Here is a 25,873-nt window from a genome sequence, read left to right as displayed (position 1 = left end):
CCCATCTCATTTCTTACATCCCTCCAAGAGAAGCCTTTCGCTCGTCTGTTTGGGGTATTTGGTTCACATCAGGGTTTGATAAAGGCTTGGAGGGTCTGTAGGAAGGAACGAGCTGCTTCGCCTCCTAGAGAAAGGACCTCTCTGTAATGACTGCACAGAAACTCCTTGGGGAACAGTGGAATGGTTTCAGAAGCGGGTCATTGCAAAAGCGTGGTGCACTGAAAGGTCCCAGAGTCCTGGGCTGTCCTGACTTTCGACAGGCTCTTCCCTGCTTCACAGTTGTTGTAAGGACTTAAAGGAATGTTTGTAGAAGACTGGGCTAATGATAGACACTGGGGCCCATGCCAGGGTGGAGTGTGGGAGGAGGGAGAGCATCAGGAGAAATAACTAACGGTGACTTAATGCCTGGGTGACGAAATAATCTGTAAAACAAACCCCCGCCACACAAGTCTACCTCTACCACAAACGTGCATGTGTACCCCTAAACTTAAATAAGATAGAGTATTTCTTAAAAACCTTGGCTTTCGCGTCTGGCGTAAGGGCGCAGTAACACCTTCTAACATAGTGCTCCACCCCTGGGTCCCTGCGGCGTAAGAGGCATCCCCTTCCACGTGTGGACCACCGACAGGGATACCACCGGGAGGCCCTGCCGCTGTACGCCCCGAGTCTTCTCCGCCCTCACCTCCTGTGCTGTTCATCTCCATCTTGCCCCTCTTATCACATTCTAGGTGTCTGTTCCTGGATCTCTAAGGGTAGAAAAACCAAGGCATGGGCGGTCATCTCCCCTCCTCCATATGTTCGTTCCAGCTGCCCAGTTGAAGCCGGGAGTGGAGCCCCTAGGCATCCCTGAGACTGCTCATATAGCTTCAAAACTAGAGACAAGAACAGAACGGGCGGGGTGCTGTGGCTCACGCCTGTAATCCCAACACTTCAGGAGGCCGAGGTGGGTGGATCACAGGGTCAGGAGATTGAGACCATCCTGGCCAATATGGTGAAACACTGTCTCTACTGAAATACAAAAAACTAGCCGGGCGTGGTGGTGACTGCCTGTAGTCCCAGCTACTCGTGAGGCTGAGGCCCGGGGGATCGCTTGAACCTGGCACACAGAGCCAAGATTGTGCCACTGCATGCCAGCCTGGCAAAAAAAGCAAAAAACAGACTGGGAATGGGCTGACCGCCCCTCTCGTAGGTGTCCTAGGCTAGGGTGGGGTCTCACACCTTCGGGGCAGGGGATGCGGTCAGGAGCTGTTCTGGCTGGAAAGGCGTCCAGTGCAGTATCGCTGGGCCTTCCCCTCTTGTTTCCAGCGTCTCAGGGGTCAGGCTTTGCTGCACCGAGGCTGAGAGGCTCTGGGGTTTTCCACTGTGCGTTTGGTTTCTGTTGCTTGTTCCCAGCTGCCGGTGCGGCCTGCTGGAGGAGAGTTCTAGCGGCCAGTTGCTTCTAGCCTCCAGGACCAGCTGGCTGTCGGCCACTTGCGAGTTCGTGTCCCCCGGTGAGCCTTGCCACCCCCTACAGGACTGCCTAGAACTGTTTTCTGTCATCAGGGTGGTAAATGTGTTCTCAGGAGCACATGTATCTTAAATATGTTTTAAGGAATGTTTACTTAGTTTCTTAGAAACAAAACATGTGGGAAACACCCAGTCTGATTTTCTGGGACACATGAAGTGCGTTTAAGCTGTCAGCTCCAAAAACTCTTTCCAAGTCAAATAACTTAAAAAAAAAAAGTTGTCAGCTACCACTGCATCCCAGATGTGAGGGCTTATTTCTGAAGCTGTTCCTGGGTGCTGTTTAAAGTTGCAGTGGAAAAAAACCGGTAACACTCCAATAAAATTTGACTAGTCATGAAATCCAGCCTTTTAGATTTTTCAACCTGAATTTGACTATTAGTTGCAACCAAGTGATTATAAACACGATATTTTTTTTTTTAATGAGCAACTGTAAACGTTGAGATTATGAGCCTGCTGGTGTGTTGGTTTAGTTAAGAAGTTAGTTCAGCCATCTTCACTAATGATTTTCAGGATTAAACCGATCGCTCACCATGGAAATACCATTCCCCTGGTCTTCTGTGTGTGATAGTCACTAACTTTACCCCTGGCATGGAAGCCATAAGTGAGGATCAGGTGACACTGTCTAAAAATAGGTAAAGCATGCTAAAATTATTACTAGATATTCAACAAAATAATAAAAGAAAAGCATGTTCTATTTCATTTTGAGCAAGAAAAGCTGTAGGCTGGGCATGGTGGCTCGTGTCTGTAATCTGAGCATTTTGGGAGGCCAAGACAGGTGTATTGCCTGAGCTTAGGAGTTTGCGACCAACCTGGGCAACATGGTGAAACCTCATCTCGACTAAAATTCAAAAAATTAGCTGGGCGTGGCGGCGTGCGCCTGTAGTCCCAGCTACTCATGAGACTGAGGCAGTAGAGTTGCTTGAACTTGGGAGGCAGAGGTTGCAGTGAGCCAAGATGACACCACTGCACTCCAGCCTGGGCAACAAGAGAGAGACTCCATCTCAAAAAAAAAAAAAGCTGTAAAATCAGAATAAGGAGATTGTCATGTCTTTGGCCTTGACAAAATTGGCAGGAGAAAGTGTGTTTTTGAGTTGGCTCTATGGAACTCAGAATGTATTGTCCCAGATTGTTATAATTAATTTGACAAGAAATCCAGGGCTTACTGAAAGCCATACTGGGCCTTCAGTGGAGCCTGCATCCTCAAGAAGACATTTCTGAATAAGTAATGGTGATTCAGGGCTGGGACCTACATCTGGCCTGGGAGCACCCTGAAGAGGACAGGCCCGCTGGCTTCTGTGAACGTCCCAGCCTACTCAGGGCGGCACACAGAGGCCCCTGCGTGTCCCTCAACTCAGAGAGCCCAGAAACAGCACAGCCCGTGCTGTTGACACACTGTTACTTTCCCAAGAAACCTCATGTTTTAAAAAAAAAATCCTTTAACAGGAAAAAGGAGACTAGAGCCTAGAAAGTCTCACATATGTAATTAAAAACCATTTTTCCTAAGGAAATTTGACCCCAAAGGTGCTCTGAGGCTATGTGTGCACTTACCTGTTTATTGCAGATGGGCAGAGCCATTGGCACCGTCACAGTGGGACCACCATCATGTACTTTCACCTGGGTTCACTGCTCTTGTCTGCCCACGTCTGTGGCCTTGATCACGTCATCTGTCTGGAAGCCCAGCTCCAGGTCCAGGAAGCCAAATAGCAGCAGAGCAGTCTGCCCCTGACCAGGCACTGCCTGTTCTGGTCTGGAAGCCCCGGGGCCATGCTCACAGTATTAGTCTGTGCTCTTGTGGTTGTAAGAGATAGTTGACCAACTTAGAGTAGTTAAACAGGAAGGTAGAGGGGCGCCGGTGGTGAATTCTTAACTTTTTTTTTTTTTTTTGGAGATGGAGCCTCACTCTGTCTCCCAGGTTAGAGTGCAGTGGTGTGATCTTGGCTCATTGCAACCTTTGCCTACCGGGTTCAAGTGATTCTTCTGCCTCAGCCTCCCGAGTAGCTGGGACTATAGGCGCCATCACAACTGCCTAATTTTTATATTTTTAGTAGAGACGGGGGTTTCACCATATTGGTCAGGCTGGTCTTGAACTCCTGACCTCATGATCTCCCCTTGGCTTCCTAAAGTGCTGGGATTAGAGGCGTGAGCCACCGCGCCTGGCCAGGTTTGTCCCTTTTGAACATTTTAGCCAGTGTGAGGGTCTGGGGGTTGCTGTGCCATTCGGTTCTCTTTCCTAATTCATAGGTCAGATTGCACCCAGCTTGCATTGTTTAAAGTTGGGTGCTGAAGGAGAAGCGCCTGGGGTATGTTTGCATTCACCCCAAAGCTACCTCTGGTAAATGTGTCCCTGTGACTTTTACAATCTCACTTAGGCTGTGGACCTCTAACATTTTCAGGCAAGTTTTTCCTTCTTAATGTCCAAGGCCGACAGCTTAGTCTTTGGAATGTTAAACATTGGTTGCATCTTAAAAATAACAGCTCACTAAATAATTTTTTTTACATCCCCCCTCCAGCATCATCAACCACATTAACCCACCACCACTCCTCCTCTCCCCGTCTCCCCCAGCCTGTTTTATTGGTGTCAGGAAAGGGGAGAGACGAGTACCTTGGAAGGGACCTCTATTGGCCATAATACAGCCTGTCTTAGACTTGGGCCGTCCAGCCATCAGGGTGGAATGGTTTCCTGTGGAGGGCAGCATGGAAAAGAAGGAATACCGAAGGAAACGAACTGCAGAGAGAAGACAGGGTGGGTGTGCGGCATGTCGAGTTTGGGGAGAGTGGGGTGACTGAGCTGCGTGGCTGTGGGTTGGGACGGAGAGACCGATGCTTCAGAGGAGGGCGGCAATTAAAGTGAACGTACGGAGCACACGTTCCACTCACCAACGGCTAGAGGTGGGATTGCCTCTCGCAGTTCCAAGAAAATGCTACACCCTGTAAGATCTTGCCTGTCCAGTGGGGGCCTGGACACTGAGTGTCACTTCTCTGCTCATGGCAAACTCCAAGGGCTGGGACAGTGGAGGCAAGGGAAGTAGAAGTTGAAAGAAAGTACCAACAGTAAATCAGGTCCAGTGCCAGAAAGAATTACGTCAGGAGAACCTGAGATATGGTAAAAGTGCCTCTAAGCTCTTGGCTCTGTTTCATGTTCTCCAGCAAAAGTCAGCCAGCTAGCCTGAGAGTGGAGGCCTCCATGGCTGCTGGCTATGAGATCTGAGAAGGGCTGGGCCAGAGAGAGAGAGAGAGACAGAGACAGAGTTTTCTCTTAAATCAATGTAAATTGTGCTTTGTACAGCTGCCAATCATCTGTAAAAGATGACAGTTTCATAGGTTCCAATGGTTTAACCTAATAAATTCATTATCGATTAGCCCAGACCAGAAGTGTAAATCTGATTCAGCTCACAGTGTAGGCCTTTATCCATGCTTGGTGGCTTCCAGAACACATGTGTTCAGGAGGATTCTGAGGCAGGGTCTGGGTGCTGGCGGAGCGCTAGTGTGACAGCCACTGGTGCCTGCCCTGGGTCGGGAAGCTGGTGGTGGTGTGTGTTCTTGTTTCGTGACAGCGGCCCATATGGCCAGCATTTGTTTTCTGAGCTTCATTTATTAAATTAGCACCACCACAAATAAGGAAAAAAATCAGCACTTGCTCTTGGAAGGCCAAATAGGTAGAAATGAAAGTGTGCCTGGTCAAGCAAGAGTGGGGGTGGGCAGGAAGGGAAGCCAGCCTGCGGCCTCTCCCTCTAGACACTAAGAAGGGAGTAGGTTTAGGTTGGATGAAGAAGGGAGGATTGGAGCCTGGACAAGAGCGGGACTGTGGAGGAATGGTCAAAACGCAGGCATGATGTGGCCGCACCATCTGGCAGGGTGCCAGGCTAGCAGAGGTGTGGGTCTTCATGTCCCAGGGATGGAGGGAGGAGAAATGGGGTTGGCCGGGCAGAGGCATGATGGCATCAGAGTGGCTGGGCACCAGGGCTCCAGCCAGGTTATTAGCAGGAGCACTGGTTTTGGAGAGGGACTTAAGAGGGGAATCCCCTGGCCACCGCTGGACCTTGACACTGGCTAATGGGATGAGCTGTTGGAACCCATCACCGTGAAGCCCCCTGCACTGACTAGGGCACATGCCCTTTCAGGAGCTGCATCCGCTTATCAGGTCTAAGGAGAACTGGTTCCCAGGTATGTGGGGGCTGTCCAGGACCATGTGACCTGGCACCCACTCTAACTTGTGCGGCATCTTGGCTGGGAGGCCCAGGGAGCCTGGAAGTGCCTCAGTGGCACATGCACCTGGTTCCAGGATGTTCCAGATGCGGGAGGTTCCTGGAAGAACCACTGGGCCTTGAAGGGTAAGCTCAGCCTGAGAGCCCGCGGCTTCCTCCCCCACGAGGATGCCACAGGGCCGGTCTTGCCTCTGCCAGCTATGGATGGGAGGCTGGACCGGGTCTTGGTGCCTTCCAGCTAAGGGCGTTGGTCCACTTGGGTATTCTTGGGGACCAAAATCCTACCTAGGATAGGGACAGAGGCCTGGAGACAACCTGCTTGCCTCCTTTCATTAAGGCCATTACGGTGTCACCACAGGATTGTAACGATTACAAATGCGTTTTCCCGAGTCCCCAGAGAAAAAGGAGCATGGCAGTTAGAAGAGTAAACTGCATGTGTCACCAAAAGAATACCAAAGATGAGACGGCAGCAGCGACCCGTCACCTCTTCTGTGTTGCTCCTGCCTGAGAATAAAGGGTTTTAGTTTTTTTAAAGGGTCTTAAACATAAAAACAAAGAGGGATGTAACCTGCAAGACCTAAAATATTTGCTTTCTGGCCTTCACACAGACAGTTTGCCAGCCTCCTGCTCTACAGTATGTGAAAACAACGTAGAATAGTCACATCACATAGGATTTCTTGGTGTCTTCATGCAGGCCAGTCGCATAGTGACCACCCTTTCTTTGCTTCCTGAAACAAGCAACTTATTTACATGCAGAGAATTATATGTGGACAAACAGCTTATAAGCTCTGTGCCTTTACATGCTCACTTCCTGAATTGCATGTTGAAAAGAAAGTTCATGTAAAGCAGATTATTTTTTAATGTAAAGTTCACATGGAAAGCACTAGTGTAGAGCAGTAGGGTCTGAGGGAGAAGGAGCCCGTGTGCCCATGGGGGCAGCTGAGTAACCGCCCAGGGCCCCCGCGTGGTGCTCTGCTGTCCCCCTCGCCTTCCGTCCTCTCTGGATTTAACGCTTGTGCCATTGCTCATGTATCTCAGAGCACGGTGATGTTACTTGTCGAGAAAGCCTTATTTACATACCCCAGATGAGGAGTTAGGCGCTTTCTCCAGTTCTGCAATGCTCTGTTCTATTTATTTATTTATTTATTGATTGATTGATTGATTGATTGATTGAGACGGAGTTTTGCTCTTGTTACCCAGGCTGGAGTGTAATGGCGGGATCTCGGCTCACCGCAACCTCCGCCTCCTGGGTTCAGGCAATTCTCCTGCCTCAGCCTCCTGAGTAGCTGGGATTACAGGCACGCGCCACCATGCCCAGCTAATTTTTTGTATTTTTAGTAGAGACGGGGTTTCACCATGTTGACCAGGATGGTCTCAATCTCTTGACCTTGTGATCCACCTGCCTTGGCCTCCCAAAGTGCTGGGATTACAGGCTTGAGCCACTGCGCCCAGCTTTTTTTATTTTTTAACGAGACAGGGCCTCACTCTTACCCAGGCTGGAGGGCAGTGGTGCCATCATAGCTCACTGTAAAAGCTCAAGCAGTCTTCTTGACTTGGCCTCCCAGAGTGCTGGTATTAGAGGTGTGAGCCACCCTGCCTATTTTATACCTTTTTTATGCTTAAAATAAATGTACAAAATATTAAAAATCATTTTCCTCCTAAGAACCAAACGTGTATGACTAAATATGTTAAGTTGACTACACAGGCTATTTCAGAGACAGCAGGAGATGCTGAAATAGTCAGGCACCACTGCATTGGTGGATACTGGAAGATTTTCAATCAACAGTTTACTTATTTGCTTATAAATTAGGTTTTACTGGGTGGGGCCCATCATTGTATGATTTTTTTTTTTTTTTTTCATTAGAGTGGTGATTGAAAAGCAGCCCCCCGGCTTTCTCTGAGAGGTACAGGCTGAGCCTGCCTGCAGCTCACCCCCAGCCCCCAGCAGCCAGCTCACCCCCAGCCCCCAGCAGCTAGCTCGCCCCCCAGTTTCCTCCTGCTGCTTCTCTGGACAATCAGCTCCATCAGGGCAGAGATCTTGTCTTGTTCACTCTATTCTGGCATCAAGGCTGAGTCTGGCATGTAATGGGACTGGTATTTGGTGGTGGTTGAGACGCCCAGGATGTTCTTGACCTGTGTCGGGTGCTGATGGAGAAACAGCCACAGGCCCTCGTGGTGTAGTTGCAGAAAAGGAGCTCACGCTAATAGGAACCGGATGGTGTCACTGGCTGAGTATACAGCAGATGGTGTTCCCCTTTGTTATTTTATCACCTGCTTACCTGGAAGCTCTGGTCTGACCTTAGGAACGTGCCACACACTTGGATAAAGGTGGACTCGTTGACTGGAGATTTATGGAATCTTTTCCCAGGAGCCATTTGAGAGGCACTTGTCCAAGACTTGTTGTTTTATAGGCTGTTTTGATGTGAGGGAAAAGACATCCTGGATCTTCCAGAAAGCAGGGAATTATGAATGTGTGTTAGGAAAAGGCCTGGCTTTCCTGTGGGAATTTGCACATAAGACCGGCATCTCTCCTTATCTGGTTGCTGTAGTCTTGCTTCTTCTGTTCATTGAATTGGCGTTTCAGAAGTCTCCCTCCCTGTGTGAGTTTCCATTTGGAAATGATACAGTCATTATGATAATGTAGCAGTCATTCGTTACTTTGTTTCAGGAAGCTGACAGCTGACCGGGATTAGCTCATTTATATATACCTAGGGAAACAGAGGCACCAGAGGCCGCAAGAGCTATTCATGGTCACACAGCCTAGAGGTATAGGCCTGAGGTTGGGTCTTGGACGGTGGCTCTGAGCCCATTCCCCTCCATTGCTGCCCAGAGGGCTGTCACTCATTTCACAGGTCAGCAGATGTGCTGAAGGGGTTCAGAAGGACTTCTCCTTGCCCAGTGGACTGGAGCTGAGCCCACACATTGGGCCAGGCGAGACCCCAGAACAGCTGCTGAGCTATTGAAAGAAGTATGAGTTCTGTGAAGCAGTAGTATATGAGCTCTTCGGGAGTCTGCAGTCTGCCTTCCAACAGTGGATTTGAAGAAAGTTCCGAGAGTGTTGATGTGGGCCAGGGGCTCCCAGCCACTGGAGACCTTGGCTTCTCCTCCCAGGAGGCCCAGCCGAGGCAGGACCCCGTGGCTGGTGACAGGCCTGGGCTGGCAGCCCAAGGAGGTAAGGAGTTGTTTGCAGGCCGACTTCTTTTTCTAGAAGGCATTCCCTTCGTTTTCAGGCTTTTATCTCTAAGTGAAGTCCCTAGAACTTCACAGGAAAAAAAAAATGCCTTGAGCTTTATGGCTTGCTGCCTTTTAAGGTTCGATGATGTTGTACGGCATATTTGATTCTTTGCGGTACAGTCACGTGTCACTTAATGATGAGGATTTATTCTGAGAAATGTGTCTTCACATTTCTCAGAATGAGTGTGAGATTTCATTGTTGTGCAAACATCAGAGTGTACTTACAGCTTTGTGGTATAGCCCACCATAGTACACCCCCAGGCCATGTGGCAGGGCCTGTGGCTACGACCAGGACAGCGTGTGACTGAATATTGTAGGCAGTTGTCACTCCGTGGCAAGCATTTGTATATGATCTAAACATATGTAAACATAGGTACAGTAGAAATGTGTGATTGCAGTCTCATGGGGCCGCTGTCATGCATGTGCCCTGTCGATGACTGAAGTGTGGCTACAGCGCAGGTGACTGTATCTGAGATTCTGCAGCTGTTAAAGAACGCTTTGTGGAGGTAATGCTATTTTGCGGTAGTTTTAGATAGTTTTTTTCTTTTGTTTTTCATTTTTAACCCACCTCCCAGATTCTCCTGCCTCAGCCTCCTGCATAGCTGGGATTACAGGTGTGCACCACCATGCCCGGATAATTTTTTGTATTTTTAGTAGAGACAAGGTCTCACCATGTTGGCCAGGCTGGCCTCGAACTTCAGACCTCAGGTGATTGGCACACCTTGGCCTCCCAAAGTGCTGGGATTACAGATGTAAGCCACCATGCCCAGCCTGTGTTTATTTTAGTTTTTAAAGGATTTTATTATTTGGAAGAGCGAGCTCTCAATAGGTTTTATGCGTTAAGCTTCCCAAGTTGTGTTTCCCTCAAAGCTCTTGGATTCAGGATGTAAGGAAGTTACGCTTTAACTACTGGGCAAGAAACTGTTTCTTCAAACACTAGTTTTTCAGCTTCTTTTTGAGCAGCAATATCATTTTTTCAAAAATATTTTTTAACTTATACTAGTTCAAGTCTGCGCCTTTCTGACTCACTGTTATTGAAGACAACAATGAAGTTATTTTTGTGAACACAAAATAGGACCTTGGGGTCTCCAAGTTTCAGTTTTACATCTGGTTTTTCATCCAATTAAGTTTTGTTATGTTTACTTTGTATCAGTAACACCTGAGCTGCTGAGATAAGTCCCCTCCTTTTTTTTTTTTTTTTTTTTTTAGCGGTTGGAGAGATGGAGTCTGGCTCTGTGCCCAGGCTGGAGTGCAGTGGTGTGATCTCGGCTCACTGCAGCCTCTGCTCCTGTGTTCAAGCCATCCTCCACTTTTGTACGTTCAGAGATGTGCGGAAGGGGCTCAGGAGGACTTCTCCCCACCCTTTCTTTAACATACCAACCTACTTGTAATTTCAAGTGCTCTTCAATTAAATCGATCCAAAGTCTTTAAGTATGGGTTTTTAAAAATTCCCAGTTGGTTCAGTCAAAGCAAGTGCTCTCATTCCTCAGAAGTTGTCAGACAGAAGCCTTCTAAGTCATGGTAAACATTAAATCCACCCTAACATACTTCAAAGAGTCAGCTAATGAACCGTCCTTACCGCTTACCTGATACGTCACTCATGAGGTGAGATGCCTCCCGTAGCTGTGTGCTTCTCTGCATAATTTTCAAAGGTGCAAACAAATGCAGGGCAATGGTGTCGAAAGGCCAGCGTGAAGCTGCAGGCTTCCAGCCTAAGCCACGGCAGCTGGGTTCTGCTTTGCCCAGGACTTTACCTGCCACGGCCTCGGTTCCATGTTCTTGGTCTCTCTTTTATTCGGTAGCACACTTGTAAGTGCAGGTTCGTTGTTACTGTGATACAGTTTAAAAACTAGGTATATATATGTATTTTAAAATATCTAAACCAGCCTTTTTTTCCTTCTTTTCAATTTTGGAGACAGGGTCTCACTCCATTGCCCAGGCTGTAGCTGGGACTTAGTCACTGGGACTATAGGCCCAGGCCACCATGCCCAGCTAAATTAATTTTTTTTTTTTTTTTTTGATATGGAGTCTCGCTTTGTCGCCCAGGCTGGAGTACAGTGGAGCAATCTTGGCTTACTACAACCTCTGCCTCCCAGGTTCAAGTGATTCTTCTGACTCAGCCTCCTGAGTAGCTGGGACTACAGACGCATGCCGCCATGCCCAGCTAATTTATTGTATTTTAGCAGAGACGGGGTTTCACCATGTTGCCCAGGCTGGTCTTGAACTCATGAACTCAGGCAGCCTGCCTGCCTCGGCCTCCCAAAGTGTTAGGATTACAGGCATAAGCCACCGTGCCTGGCCTAAATTTAAAATTTTTTATAGAGACAGGGTCTCATTATGCTGCCAGGGCTGATTTTAAATTTCTGAGTTCAAGTGGTTCTCTTACCTTGTCCTCCTAAAGTCCTAGGATTACAGGTGTGAGCCACCATGCCCAGCCATGTAACCAATTTTGAACTCCCTGTTGCCTCCTTGGAAAAGTTCTCCTTGGAACGCACTTCGAAACCCTGCTGCTCTGAGGCCTTGCAGCCAGTGAGAAACCCCACCAGGGCCAGCGTGTCCCCTTTTCCCCCACGCCTCAGTTTTCTCGTTTTGAAAGTTGCGAATCTGTGTCACGCTTTCCTGGTGTATTGCGTGCACTTCTGATCTGCGGATTCAGGTCTTTCTGTGTCTCAGGAACATTCCATTGTCTTTTATCTTAGAATGCCTTTGAGTTCTTTTGTTGGGATGTGCTGTCAGAGATAACCATTTATCCTTTTGTTTAGGTCCATTTGTCAATGAGTTTCTCTCTTAAATACTTTACCTTTGTCTTTTTAATCTCATTGACTCTGTTCCAAGCCATTCCTCTGTGTAAGAAACTCCGCTTCCACCCTTGTCTCTTCTGCTCCTGACTTTTTCTCATTTGATTCATCAGTTCCCCAGATGCTGTTTTGATCCTCAGATCTGGGCATTTCCATTTTATCTCATGTTGTTTCAAATTCTTCTCCTCGAGTCTCATCTCATGGAATGCCTCTTGTTTTTGAAGTCACATTGGAGTGAGAAGCCGTTGTTAGGAGCTTCCTTCTGCTTTTGAGTTTCACTGTCTTCACTGTTGCTTTATTTCTCTTCTGTTCCCTTCCAGCCTTCCTCTCCCCAAGCCGCTCCCACCTTCCCTGATGGGGAGCCTTTGCGTAATGTCCTCAGCCCTGCTCTTCAGCTTCCTCGGCTTGGACGTCTCTTCGCAGACATGGTCTTTGCCGAGACTGACGGTGACCACTGGGAAGGCTTCTCCCTCATTCTGAGTCGGATCTAGGCTGTTGGGATGCCTCGATTGCCCTACTTCCTGTGGTGGGAGAAGATGAGGGAGAGGAGATGCTCTCATCCTGAGTGCCCTGGACCAAATGGGCAGGACCATTCTACCCACATGCACATTTGCTGGACCTCAGTCACCTCCCCCAGCCAGCTGCAGGGGCATCTGTCGAGTTTCATTGCCTGTGCGTGGCCCTGAGGCTGGATGCACTTCTCCCGGAGATCCTGGGATTTACTGAGCACCCCGTGCCCTGCCATCCATCTGTAGTCGGAGGGAGCTGCCTCCCCTGAAAGGGGACTGCCCTTCATTAGGTTCCAGGCCTCTGCTCTTCCTGGGAGTTTACCACACAAGCCCTCTTCCAGGTTTCCTTCACCCGTCCCGGGGGGAGGTGGGAGGAATATGTCATTGCTCTCCGTGCAGTCCGCCACTGTGTGGGTCACTCCTCCCGCTCACCAGGCAACTTGGGCATCATCTTTGCTTCTAGAGAGCTTTTGTCGGGCTGTTCACTTTTAAGGCTTTGTAATTTCCATTCCTCAGTCAGGAGACCGCAAAAGATGAGGCCACGGTTGCCCCTTCTGTTTCTTCCCTGCACACTTTGGGGTGAAGTGACGGAGTGTCATTGGCTCAGGTGGCAGGAGAGATCAGGGCCTCCGCCCAGCTCAAATCTTCCTTTTCATTCCTTAGAACCTTCATTTTTAGGGTTTATTGTGTAAAGCTGTGCCCTTTTTCCTGTTGGATGGTGAAGTTCCTACTGGTTTTCCTGTTTCCCCCTTTTTTTATTCGGAAAGGAGGAAAGAAAATTCAGTTATAGTGAAGTTCTGATCTGCCATCTTAACCTAAAATTTGACTTTTTCCTTTTTCTGTATTCCTTTTCTACCTGACGTAGATCTGGGTTAAATGAAATCATGAGAGATTGTGGCCTGCCCAAGGAAACCATGTGCTAAGCGCTCACTTGACTGCGGGTCAGAACCCCGGAGTGTTTCACTCACAGAAATAGTTAGCAGTGGGGTCCTCACTACTGGTACATTTGTATAGTAGTTACTTTTTGTTTTACAATGTAAGTTTTTTAAAAAGTTGGGAGAGGAGGTGAAATCTGATTTGGCTAAATTTTTTAAACTAAGACGTTACCAATAAAACCTTTTTCCCAGTGCAAAAATAATGTGATCCGAAATTCCTCTTAAATGTCACAATACAAAACTTTTCCAACACTCCAACATTAGTAAGTGACTGACTTCAGTATTTTTGTCAAAGTTAAAGGAGCCAAATTAAGTTTTTTGACAAATTTTTGGTGCATTCATGATTAAAATTTTGAATATTATCCTAGGGAGAAACAAGGGCTGATTGTCCTTTTCAAGGTATCCATCTCATCCCACTTGTTAAAAATAATTAGGAAACAATACAGTTTGCAGATTTCCTCTCAATTTCATCATGGTACTCGGGAACAAAGAATAATATTGTAGATGAATTTTGAAAATGTTTTCATGGAAGAGAATCCCAAACACATGGCCCGAGGAGACCCAGGAGCACCCTGCCAGCTGTGCGCTGCCTGTGTTTCTCTCTTCCAGTCTGAACCCCACAGCGTTGGGTGGTTGATGAGGTGTGGCCAGCCTGCAGGTGCTGGAAGAACCCGCGTGGCTCCACTGCATCTTCGATCAGAAACTACCATGAGGTCCCTTCCTCCTCTAATGGAATAGGGAAGGAGTGGGTTCTACAGATGCAGCTTTGAAGTCAAGAATCATTTTCATCCTTTGCTCAGGCATAAAAAGAAAAATAATAAAAATTAAAAAATAATAATTAAAAAAAGGTAAACATCAGCGGTAAAAAATGAAAGTTACAGACAGATGTGTGTTTTTTTAGTTTCCTAAGCACAGTGGTGATTATCAGAGCTAAAGGCAGAGTGCACCCTTCCCAAGCATGAGCGGAGTGAGGAAATGATAGTTCCGCTAATCTGCGTATTTGCTGTTGGCCCAGGGAGTGCTTCAGAACCCAGGAAACACGGAGGCTGCTGGTTTTGTTTCTGTAGGGCTTGTCTTAGCAGAAGTTTGCTTGGAGAACTGTTAATGATACGTTGTTGGCTTTCAGTTCAATTAGCCAAAATGCTAGAAACATCACACATCTGTTGCAAAAAAGAGCCCCTTTTATTGGAATGGGAAGATTCAGTTTTCTTTTTTTCCTAAAGCAGAAATGGCCGCGTAGATGGACCACCTCTCCCAGGTCTCCCGTGTGGGCTGCACTTGTCCTGAAGACACTGTTGTAGCTCCACCTCGCACGAGTGCAGAAACTTGAAGGAACCTATTTGTCTTACTTCCTCCAGCACCCCAAATTTACAACTGGTTCTCACAGTGTGAGACCAGGATTCAGAACAGTAATCATGAAAGGCTATGAGGGCTTATAAAAAGGCCTTTAAAAAACAGAAGGGGCAGCCGTATCCTTTTCCTCCTGGTGTGCTGTTCATTCACGGTGATCATCCACTTTAGCGTCCTGGTGGGAATGCTCAGTTCCACCTCCCATACGATTTTCAGTGTGCAGTGTGGGCTTTAGGGAGAAGTGAAGACCTTGACTTGCTTAAGAAGGCAAGCTCCAGGGGAAACCAAGGCACCCAGCGCAGCTTCCGCGTTTTCTGGGATCCCCGAACACTTGCCTTGGGGTGAACCAGAAACCTAATACATCGCACTTGAAGTTGAGCTCAGACAAGAGGACGGTTCCGTTGTATGCCCAGTAGCTGAGACCGAGTGAGGGCACTCCAGCTGCTGTCAACTCAGTGCAGAAAGCCAAGCCCAGAAAAGATGCTGTTCTCACCTCCCTCTGCTCTAGGCTGAGTGTTCCGTGTGGTGCTGCTTACCTCCGGGGACATTCTCGTGTCCTGGGGAAGCACAGATTCCAGTGAGACTGGGACCGTTTTCCCTTCTCACTGAGATGCTGTCACAGCTACCCAGCGACCTGGTTCCACCTTAGGGTCGGGCAGCTGCAGCCCGTCTGTCTAGTTCCTCAGCCTGGGGGGCCGGCCGCTGGGAGGTGGTCCAGGTCCAGCGCTTGCCCCTGCCCAAGGAGCTCGCCAAGCACCTGCTCACAAGTGTGCCTAGGCCAGATACGTGTCTGACAGGGACATCAGGTTTGGGGAAACTGAAAACCCTTTTTGAGAATGAAGTTATCCTGATGTCATTGAAGGTTATGTAATCATAATTGGCAGCAGAGAAGGTTGCACATCGCTCACGGTCGATCCATTGCATGGGCCGTGGGCCTAGCCGCACACCAGTTGCCGGGGGGACACAGGTGGGCGAAACAGACCTGCAGGAAGATATGTGGAAATGGGGACAAAATAGGCATTTAGAAACCTACATTCTACTTGAAACTGGATGTAGAGTTGGGTGGTATCCTCTAACATTTTGGTGGGAAAAAAGATCTCCCTTTGGGAGGCTGAGGCAGGAGGACCGCTTGAGCACGGGAATTCGAGACCAGCCTGGGCAACATAATGAGGCCCCCATCTCATTTAGCCAGGTGTGGCGGCACGGGCCCGTGGTCCCAGCTACTCAGGAGGCTGAGGTGGGAGGATCTCTTGCTAGGCAGTCGAGGCTGCAGTGAGCCTTGTCAGTGCCACGGCATTCAGCCTAGGCAACAGAGTGAGACTTTGTCTCAAAAAAAAAAACAAAAACAAAAACTCAGTTTCCTCACCCGTGAAATGGGGGTAAACAGAGACTTCCTTAATGAGTTAATGAGTGAAAAGCACTTAGAACCCTGCTTGGGACAGGGAGGAGCTCAGTCAGCAGGGATCCTCATCACCCCCACCCCTCTCACCTCACCCGCAAGCGTTCCTAGTCTCGCCCTGCTGTCCTTCCCTAGACCTTCACTTGCACTGAAATCCTCTTCGCTGCTTTGCTGGGTTTCTGCACAACAACAAAAGTCTAGTGACTGGGGTGAGATCGGATGAAATGATGGGGTTGAATTTAAAATTACGTGAGTGGTGGTACCTGCTGAATACCAGCTTGTTGCCAGCCGTGCTGCTCTCCTAAGGCTTTCCTTCTGTGTTTAAAGTGGTTAAAGTGTAGAAAATGAATTTTAAAGTGTGATCTACCTGCCAGCCCAGGCTTCTCAAGGCCCAGTGGCCCTGTTGAGCTGAGCCTGCTCCCACCAGGAGTGCCCTGCAGGACCTTTTGAAAATGTCCCCGGCAAATACACTCTTGCTTTCTTACAACCTGGCTGTTTGAGCACCTGATTGAATTGTATCTAATTATTCGCCTTTGAGTTCATGGCAAATACTTAGGAGTATTTTAATTTTTGCTTTCTGATTTAAGTGTAATACCAGAAAAAACGTGCAAACCAGTTACCAGTATCTCCTGTTTGAAATTGTAAAATGCTGAAAAGAAATGTTCATTATACTCTGTATCTGGGTGGGGAATGTAAACCGACTTTAGGATTCGAAGGGACCTTACTGATGAGAGAAGGAATCACAGCTCCTTTTAGAGGCAGTGAAAGTGGGGCCTGGAGTCCTTTGCTTGAGGTCACAAAACCAGAGAGTTTAGGAGAGCAGGGTGAGAAGCCTCAGCGCCCTCCTAGGGAACCTTTCGTGACTTGAATGTTGTGATTCGACTACCTAGAAGCTTCCCTTGTGAATGTGCCTCTGCAGAAACACGTTAGAGGAAGCAAAGGAGAGGATGGACGTGAAATCTGCCCTGCACGTGCTCGCGTGACATGCACCAGGGAGGGTCACCAGCCGAGGCATCATGGTCTTTCCATGAGAGCTGGGTGGTGATGCTCCCCAAGTTCCTCCTCCCAGACAGGTAGGCAGTGGCCTAGGGACACTGGTGTTGCAGGACCCCAGGGACAGGCTTCACTCCTCCCTTCTTGCTCTGGAGGTGACACAGTCCAGCGATTGAGGAATGGGACCTGGGGCTGGCATGCCCTGTCAAGACAGTGAAGCCTTCTCGAAGTTGAATCCCAAGATTCATCAAGCAGGGAGGGCTTCCACGTGCCCTTGTATCCGGGGCAGCCATCAGAGGGCAGTGCTGGAGCTGGGAACCTGAAGGAGACTCGGCATCGGAGGGCACAGAGGGGCACATGTGGGGCTCAGGACACAGGGTCAGGATGGTGTCGCAGCGAGGTCCATCTGCGTGTGATACTTGTCAGGGGAAGGAGGGATGGAGGCGGGGGAGGACGCCGGCAGGCGGAAACTTGTACAGAAACCTAGCAAAGAAGCTCAGACGATTTCAGTGAATGTGAGGGAGTAGGGAAGAAGAGAGGAGGGAGATAAACAAACCTTAGGGGTGAGGGGGGAGGGGCAGGGGTGATGAGGATCGCTGCTCTCTGAGCTCCTCTCTGTCCCAAGCAGGGTTCTAAGTGCTTTTCACGCATTAACTCATTCAGGAAGGCTGTTAACCCCCATTTCACAGGTGAGGAAATTGAGGCTCTGAGCAGCTGAGTTACTTGCCGGAAGTCACCCAGCTAGTGAGGGCTTGGCAGGGATTTGAACCTGGTGGGCTGATGCCTGGGCTCATGCACAGAACAGGGTATGAAGGAGAAGATTTTTCTCCAAATAAAGAGGAATAGATTTCCTCTTCAAACATTTGTTTTCCCCTCCCCTCCCGTTTTCTTTTTTGTCACCCGGACTAGAGTGCAGTGGCATGATCTCGGCTCACTGTAATCTCTGCCTCCCAGGTTCAAGCAATTCTCCTGTCTTGGTCTCCCAAGTAGATGGGATTACAGGCACCCAGAACCACTCCCAGATAATTTTTTAATATTTTTAGTAAAGATGGGTTTTACCATGCTGATCAGGCTGGTCTCGAACTCCTGACCTCAGGTCATCTACCGCCTCAGCCTCCCAAAGTGCTGGGATTACAGGTGTTAGCCACTGAGCCCAGCCTTAGATGTTATTTTTCTTAAAAGGGTCCAGTTCAATTTATGTCACCAAGCTGTAGCAGGTTTCCAGCAACTCTTTTTAAAAAGCTTTTTTGAAAGGGAAATAATATATCATCACTGTTGCAGATTGTTCTCTGGTAAGCAGGCGTAGCCACTGTTAAATAGGACTTTTCTAAAAGCAGGTTAAAATAACCTTGGCAGAAATTTCGAGTAAGACCGTGCCGGCTACTGTTTAGGGTTCTTTGTGTCAACTTACTACTCCTTGCCTGCTAGGACAACATCCCCTTTGCATGTGGGGACACTGAGGTGAGGCGAGGCCACACAGCTGTGTGTGGCAGAGCCAGGATTCAGGCAGAGCTAGGCCGGTATCGGGGTCTGGGGGCAGCCGTCTGCAGCGGCGTCACACGTGGAGGTGTCCACCTTATGTCAGGTGTTTCCCAGCCCGTTTCACTGTCACAGTAGCTCTGCTAGAAAAGCGGTTTATTTTTGCCTATGAGGACGCTCGATTCAGGAACTATAAGTCTTCTGGACCCTCCTGCAGCTGCTGGGGCTCACCCTGTCTGGACCGAGCGTCCTAACTGGCCTGGCTGTGTCCCCTGCTGACGGACCTCAGCCTGACCATTTCCAGTGGACCCTACCTTCTTGTTTCAGTGATGAGGGAACAGCAGAATGAGAGTTTATCTGCTTCATTTTAACCTCCAAAGGTCGTCTTCATTGTTTTGTTATCGAGTGAGCTGAACAGCAGATTTGTTTGCTTTAGTAAATGCGGCTGCCCGCGACGTCCGCGTAGGTGTTGATTCTGAGCACATGAGTGCGGTAGGAGCTCCGGGAACAGGCCAGCGCCCCGGGCAGCCCTCTGTGGCCTCCGAGGGTAGCGGACCCTCTGGAGGGCCTCGGACACTTCCAGGCTGAGATGGGGACTCAGATTTTTTGCTTCATGGGCACTGATTGGTTCAGACCCAGGATTAGAGGAGGGAAGGTTCCGTTTGCAGGGGAGGGAGTCAGATGTGGCTCTGGGCAGCAGAGGAGCTGCAGGCAGCATCTGGGCTCCAGCAGCATTGTCCTCTGGGTCCATCTATTTGGAGTTTAGACAGGGTTTCTAGAAGGCATTTGCACAGAGGAGCAGAAGACGGGAGCTAGGAAGCGATGCATGCCTTCCCCTCTCCAAGAGTTCCAGATGCCCTTGAGGGTTCCCTAGCGTGGACTCAGAGCCCAGGATCTGGAGAGGGGCGTCTGTTGTTGGAGAAGGCAGAGGAGCCAGGGTGGAATCCTTCCTGCCGCCGAGCAGGAGCAGGGCTGGCCTGGCGGGCCAGGCTGGGCACTGCAGCCATCTTGTACCACCCCCTCCTGAGAGTGTCAGGGGCCGGGACGTCCAGGACGGCACCGGGCCTCTCATGCCCACACACCCTCTCGTTGTCACCTCTGTTCCGGCAGGGTCCCGGTGGTCTCTCTCTAACCCCGCGTGGTCTCTAACGCCTCCTCGTCAGCCGCTGCTCTGCTGTCTCCACCTGTGCGGAGGTCCCATCCAGTAGTTTCTGTCTAACCCTTGTGTAGTAGTGAAGCGTCCCTCCCCTAATTGTGACCTGTGACCCTGGAAACACCATTCTCATGATGTTCTATGTCTCCCTTTCAAGAACTGGGTTTCTCTTGAGGAGAATACAGGTTCTCGGCCCTGTAATTTACCAAGAGGTTGCAGATCAGGCACCTGTTAAGCATGAAAAATTTGTTTCACTTTTGTGAACCCAACAAGAGAATGACAATTGCGATGTTCTCTGTTTCCCAGTGAGTGAGAATTCCTGAATTTACATAGAAAGCCCACATGAAAAGTCCACACTTCTCGGCCACCAGTGTCTGGCATCGCGAAGGAGGCTGTGCTTTCTAACTGGAAACGCACACAGGTTCTTAAAGATGAACATTTGAATCTGAGCTCAGCTCTGTTAAAATTCAGCGGTTGCTGGAGACGTCCTAAATACTCAGTTGTCTCCAGGGCGACAGCCTAGGGTGTATTTTTCCACAAGCGAAGCCCACGTCTGTTTGCCCCTCACTCTCTGTTGTTCTTGTGTAACGAGATCTTTTGTGTATGTGGCAGGTGGCAGGTTCAAGAAAGAGATTGTTGTTGACGGACAGAGCTATCTGCTGCTGATTAGAGACGAAGGGGGCCCCCCGGAGGCGCAGGTGAGTATATGCGCACGCCCCAAGCCTGCTTTTTTCCCCTTTGTTTTCTGAGGTTGGATTCAACACCTGCTTTCAAAAAAGTGGAAACCCATAAAAATATTTCCTATCCCTGCATTTTCTTCTCATGTCTCAGAAGCTAATGCTTCCTCTTCGTGTTTTTGTTTTTTTCAGGCAAAATCCTGCAGAGAAGTTGGGTCTATATGGTGGCTTTTCACTGTCTGTGTTTTTAAAAAGGCAGAAAACGCACTCTGCCCTGGTTGGGGAACCCGGTTGAAATGACATCTGGGAATTTGTGTATTTCAGTTTGTTTGTTTTTGGTCTTTTCCTTTGAGTGGTTTGATCTCTAGAGCAATGAGATTTAGAGAGTTAGCTGGGTGGAATTTGGAGTCCGGTCTTCTTTCTGTCTCTGGTAACTGCAGGTGTTGGCCCCTGCGTGCCCCCTTGGGCTTGCCCCAAGCAATGCAGTCTCCACCGAAAACTGGTATGAGGCATGTTAGGATTTCTTGGGAAGTTCCTGGAAAGATGGACATTCTAGAAATAACAAAACCTGAGTGTGGATGATCTCTTTCTTTGGTTTATTTAACCCACTTTGTTGTTTTACTTGCAGCATAATTTACTAGTTAAGCACTTTAAAGGAGCCAAGGGCTAGTAATGGCCAGTGACCGTTCATGCAAATTGAATGTGAAACGTTTTCTTGGCACTACTTCCTGGACTTTTTGTGAATGTGCAGCATAGGATTGTAAGATGAAAGGAAAGATACTGAATGCAGGACTTCTGGGTCTAGTACTCCACACACTGGAGAGCCGTGAGGTCTACAGAAGATATCACAGATTTACCATGTTCCCTTGACTCTGAAACACCAGTGACTGTAAGGTGTACCAATATTCAAAAGAAGAATGCCGCCAATTAAACTGTGAAACATCAGCGATATTTAGGTGCATTCTGATTTCAAAGATGTTAAAGTGTGAAGAATTCTGTTTCTTAGCATTGACCATACCATATACTTGATCGTAAGAAGGAAAGACCTTGAAGACATGTTAAAAGTGAAAACTTAGTTACAAAGCAGCTTGAGCCCATGTTCAGTGACCATCCGTTAGTTTACACTAAGGCAGGGCAAGTTAGAGATCGGACCGATACGGTCCTAGGCTTGCGAAGCTGGTAAAAGTCAGCTGTTTCTTAGTCCACTGAGTGTATAGGACAGTGTTTTGCTACACCACGGACCTCTTGGGTGCAGGGTCTCTCCTGTGTCGGTGATGGGAGGAAGAAGTAGGAATCACCTGGGTTTATTTTCTGCCTTCTCCAGCACATAAATGTTTTGACTGACTGGAAGCAGCTTTTTCCCCTACAGTTACAGAGCAAATTAGCAATACATGAAGCACAAAATTGAATATGAATCACAAAAGCTACAAAAAGTACATATATGTAGAAAAATCTACAGAAGAGGCCGAGCACAGTGGCTCATGCCTATAATCCCAGCACTTTGGGAGGCTGAGGTGGGAGGATCACCGGAGGTCAGGAGTTCAAGTCCAGCCCAGCCAACAGAGTGAAACCCAATTTTGACTAAAAATACAAAAATTAGCCAGGCTTGGTGGCCCATAGTCCCAGCTACATGGGAAGCTGAGGCAGGAGAATCACTTGAACCCAGAAGGAGGTGGTTACAGTGAGCTGAGATCTCAGCACTGCGCTCCAGCCTGGGCAACAGAGCGAAACTTTGTCTCAAAAAGCAAAAACCCCAAAACATAGTTTAAGTTTTCTGATGGTGACCCTGTTGGAGTAGGAGGTTGTGTGTTGGGTGCCCCACACACAAGGAGCTGGGGAAACCAGAATGCACCCTTAGAAGACTAGAGCCACGGTTCACGTTTCCTCTGGGTGGAGGTTCAGGTGGGCTTCAGCTCCCGTGCTGGGAACTGAGGTCTGTTCCGGGTCAGCCGGCACTCTTCGTGGGTGCGGGGGTAGTCTGCCCCTCCCACTTTGTTGGAAGAGACAGGAAGAGGGCTCCTCAAGGCGGAGAAGAGGAAAAGGAGAAGCCTCCGTCAGCCTTGGCCCTGGCATGCTGTGTGGGAGCTGCCGTCTTTCCAGGTCTCTCCCAGCCTTGTTTTCAAGTCCTCATTCTCATTTAATTTTGTACTTATTAGAACTTTGGGTTAAGTTTTATCATGTAAATGTTTTACTTAAAACCGAATGCACTTTTCACTTTTCCCTAAAAATAGTCATTTCCTTGCATTGGTGTTGCAGGAGGTCAGCCAACGCTGAGCCTGTGTTCAATCTTTACCCTTCATAGAGGAGGCCGGCCCTGCGGAGGCGTGGGAAGAACCTTGGGGTGGAGGGGGGCGGTTCTGAGCAGGCTGCGGGAGCCCGGGGGAAGATACCCGCCTCTCAGCCTGAGGGGTCCAGCAGGGCTTCCTGGAGGGTCTGAAGAGGAGGCAGAGAGGACAGTGGAAAGCCTTGGGGTTTGAGAGGCTCTGGAGGGAGGCAGGGTTGGCCTTGTGTCTGCGCTCAGGGCAGCGGTGGGCAGGCCTGGAGCATGAGGGCGGCCGGGAGACTGCTTGGCTATGTCCTCGGAAGACAGAGTGGCTTGGTGGGAACAGGGTGAAGGGCCCGTTTCTGAGAACACCAGGCACGGCGTCCTCAGGAGGAGGACTTTGGTACTGTGACCCTGTGTAAGAACAGTCAAAAATCAAGCACCCAGCGGGCGACCAAGGGGATTCCCGCAGCACCCTGCTGTCTGCCACCCCAGGCTCTCCGAGCCGCCCAGAGGCCCATCCAGACATCTCCGTTCTTAATGAAGCCTTGTCACTCAGCTCCTGTTCTCCTCCCCTTCTTCTCTCCCTAGTTTGCCATGTGGGTGGACGCTGTGATATTTGTCTTCAGCTTGGAGGACGAAATAAGTTTCCAGACTGTTTACCACTACTACAGTCGAATGGCCAACTATCGGAACACAAGCGAGGTTCCTCTGGTTCTGGTGGGAACCCAGGGTGAGTGATGTTCGTATGCAGGTGTTTTTTAAAAGATTCTAACGGTTTCAGTATGGGGAAGTTTAAACATGCTTTAAAGAAGGAATAATTGCCTACTGAACGCTCACTTTTTTGTGAAAAAGTAATGAAACTGAAGTTATCACATTTCCTGATTTGCTTCTATGGTGAAACCACGCATTTAACCTGAAAACAACATACACACACATCTCAGGTGCTTTAGGAAAAATGAAATGTGTTTTCCAGAAAAAAGAAAAAAATATGTGTATAGTTTTCTGTTATATATGTATTTTTTGTATATGTTTTGTATATGTTTAGTCAAATATATATGTCGTTTTGTTATATTTTAATTCTTTGTTCTAGAAAATGATTTATAAATAATCTATTAAAGCTTATCTTTCAGTGCACCTTGAAATAATACTGATTTCCAGCATACAGCAGTTGTTTTATTAAGTTCTGTTTGTCACTGTCTTATGACCTGTATCTTACTTTTAATCTAGCAGGCCGCTTGGAGAGGGGCATCCTGGGCACATGCCCTTGTTTTCCGCCAGGTCACTTGAGACTTAATAGACCACGTCTCACATGGACTGAGGCACAATGTCCTCGCTCCTGATCACCGACCCATGGTTGTGCTGGGGTCTGCCCCCAGGGTCTAAGATGTCACATAGGATGTTTTTAAAAGTCAGAAGGAGGTTAACTTTAAAACTGTTTTGGCAGAAATATGGGTAACTTACAAATAATCCTATGAGGAAAATTGTGTTTCCCTTCATTTTTGTTGTGGCTGTTGATAGACTGTCTCACAAATTCCTGTAGAATTAGCCTATCTGATGTGCCCATCCCTGCACTGATGGGAGGCGTTTCCTTTAGGATGTCAGCTGTAGGTACTGCACTAGGTGTGCTGGAAGTAGGGGGTTGCCAGGCAGGTGATTGGCTGCTTTATCAGGAATCTACAAAAGTCCATATCACATCGGGGGCATGTGTGCTGAGAGAAATAAATAGTGGTGCTGTAAACTAAACACATTTTCCAGCCAAACGTGGTGGCTCACCCTGTCATCCCAGCACCTTGGGAGGCCCAGGTGGGTGGATCATTTGAAGTCAGGTTGAAGCCAACATGGTGAAACCCATCTCTACTAAAAATACAAAAATTAGCCAGGCATGGTGGCGCACGCCTGTAATCCCGGCTACTGAGAAGGCTGAGGCAGGAGAATCGCATGAATTCAGGAGGCACAGATGGCAGTAAACTGAGATCACGCCATTGCACTCCAGCCTGGGTGACAAGAACAAGCCTCTGTCAAAAAAAAAAAAAAAAAAAAAAAAAAAAGCCGGTGTGCTGGAGGGTTTGTGCCTGTAATCCCGGGTTCTCTGGAGGCTGAAGCAGGAGAATCTTTTGAACCTGGGAGGCGGAGGTTGCAGTGACCCAAGATCGTGCCACTGCGCTGCAACCTGGGAGACAGAGGGGGACTCCATCTCAAAAAAAGTAAATAAATAACTAAAAGCATTTTCTCAGCATGCTAGGTGGCAGGTGTTAGAGTTGGGCTTCCTGGAGAGCACCTCCTCACCTTTTTTTTTTTAAGCATAACCGGAGCGTGGAGTGGCCACTGGTCGCTCTCCCTCCTGAAGCCTTCAGAGCCAGAGGCAGGTTTATTCTAACACGGAACAGAGGACGGATTCTTTATGCCTAACGCGCCCTCTAGTGTTCACCGGGAGACAAGGCCGCACCAGCAGAAAGTTCTTGGTTCTCATGGGAATGCAGAATTGCCGTATTTGAGGTGGTCACTCGAAAATTCCTAATTGTGGTTTAAAGCGGGTGCTCACTCAAAGTCGATTCTGCTGAAAGCTGCCTTGAAGTCGAATAGAGAAGTTCCAAATAAGCTCCCCTTCCCGCAGGCCTGACTGTGGCATTTCTGAGCAGAGTTTTTTGGGGCTGTGTGTGTGTGTAGGCACCGCTCACAGGCTGCTCAAGCCCAGGAGCTTTGATTTTAGGACTCAGGAGGGCCTTCTGCTTAGACTCACTGTGAAAAGTGGCAGCGAAGTTCACAGTCTGGAAAGATCCTCTGCCATCAGTCTGTTCTCTGAGTTCGAATGGTGTTCTGTCAGTAGGTGGGGAGTGTCTGAGACCCTGGGAGCCAGGACCACACACTTCTGGGTGTGACCGGCTGCAGGCTGGGTGACCTTGACCCCTGGGACTCTGGTGGGGTTAAACACGGATTCCTGGAAGACACTCAGTGCATCCATGGGTCTGTGATAGGCGTCTAACGTTGGCTGCTTTTGTTCCTCATATTTCAATGTGTGACCGGTGTTCCAGAGGCCCTGCCTGGGTCTGCCTACCCCGTCCAGAGGCCCTGCTCTGTCCCTGCCCTGGAGGCAGTGTATTTCTATGAGTCTCCTGCCTGAGCTGAGTGACACATTGAGCTTCCTACTGGGCTGGCTACTTAAGACTCCCGAGAAGCCCTCCTGAAGTTGAAGTCCTTGGGTAAAAGTACCCCCTTTTATTCCGTGAATTCCACAAACATCCATTGATCAGATGTGGAAAGATGGGCTTGAAGGCCACAGGAGAGTGTCTGTATGCATGAAGGTGGCCTCCAGGGAGAGCAGGTCAGCTGGCCCTGCGACCTCCCTAAGTGCAGGACTCTTCACATGTC

At 48.8% G+C, this 25,873-nt stretch overlaps 1 protein-coding gene across 12 annotated transcripts in view; it reads left to right on the top strand.

Moving 5' to 3' along the window:
- Window positions 1–25,873, top strand: part of AGAP1 (ArfGAP with GTPase domain, ankyrin repeat and PH domain 1) — a 616,003-nt gene that overhangs the window by 219,669 nt on the left and 370,461 nt on the right. For all 12 annotated transcript variants that reach the window (XM_032277597.1, XM_032277595.1, XM_032277594.1 and 9 more), the window contains 2 exons: window positions 20,174–20,259; window positions 23,093–23,234. In XM_032277597.1, the coding sequence (XP_032133488.1) occupies window positions 20,174–20,259; window positions 23,093–23,234 (228 nt within the window). The remainder of the gene's footprint in view (window positions 1–20,173; window positions 20,260–23,092; window positions 23,235–25,873) is intronic.

Source organism: Sapajus apella, unplaced genomic scaffold (genome assembly GCF_009761245.1).
Source record: "Sapajus apella isolate SASKATOON/1434 unplaced genomic scaffold, GSC_monkey_1.0 scaffold10, whole genome shotgun sequence".
Lineage (NCBI taxonomy): Eukaryota > Metazoa > Chordata > Mammalia > Primates > Cebidae > Sapajus > Sapajus apella.
Note: the sequence above shows the minus strand (reverse complement) of the source record. Positions and strands in the feature narration are given on the sequence as shown.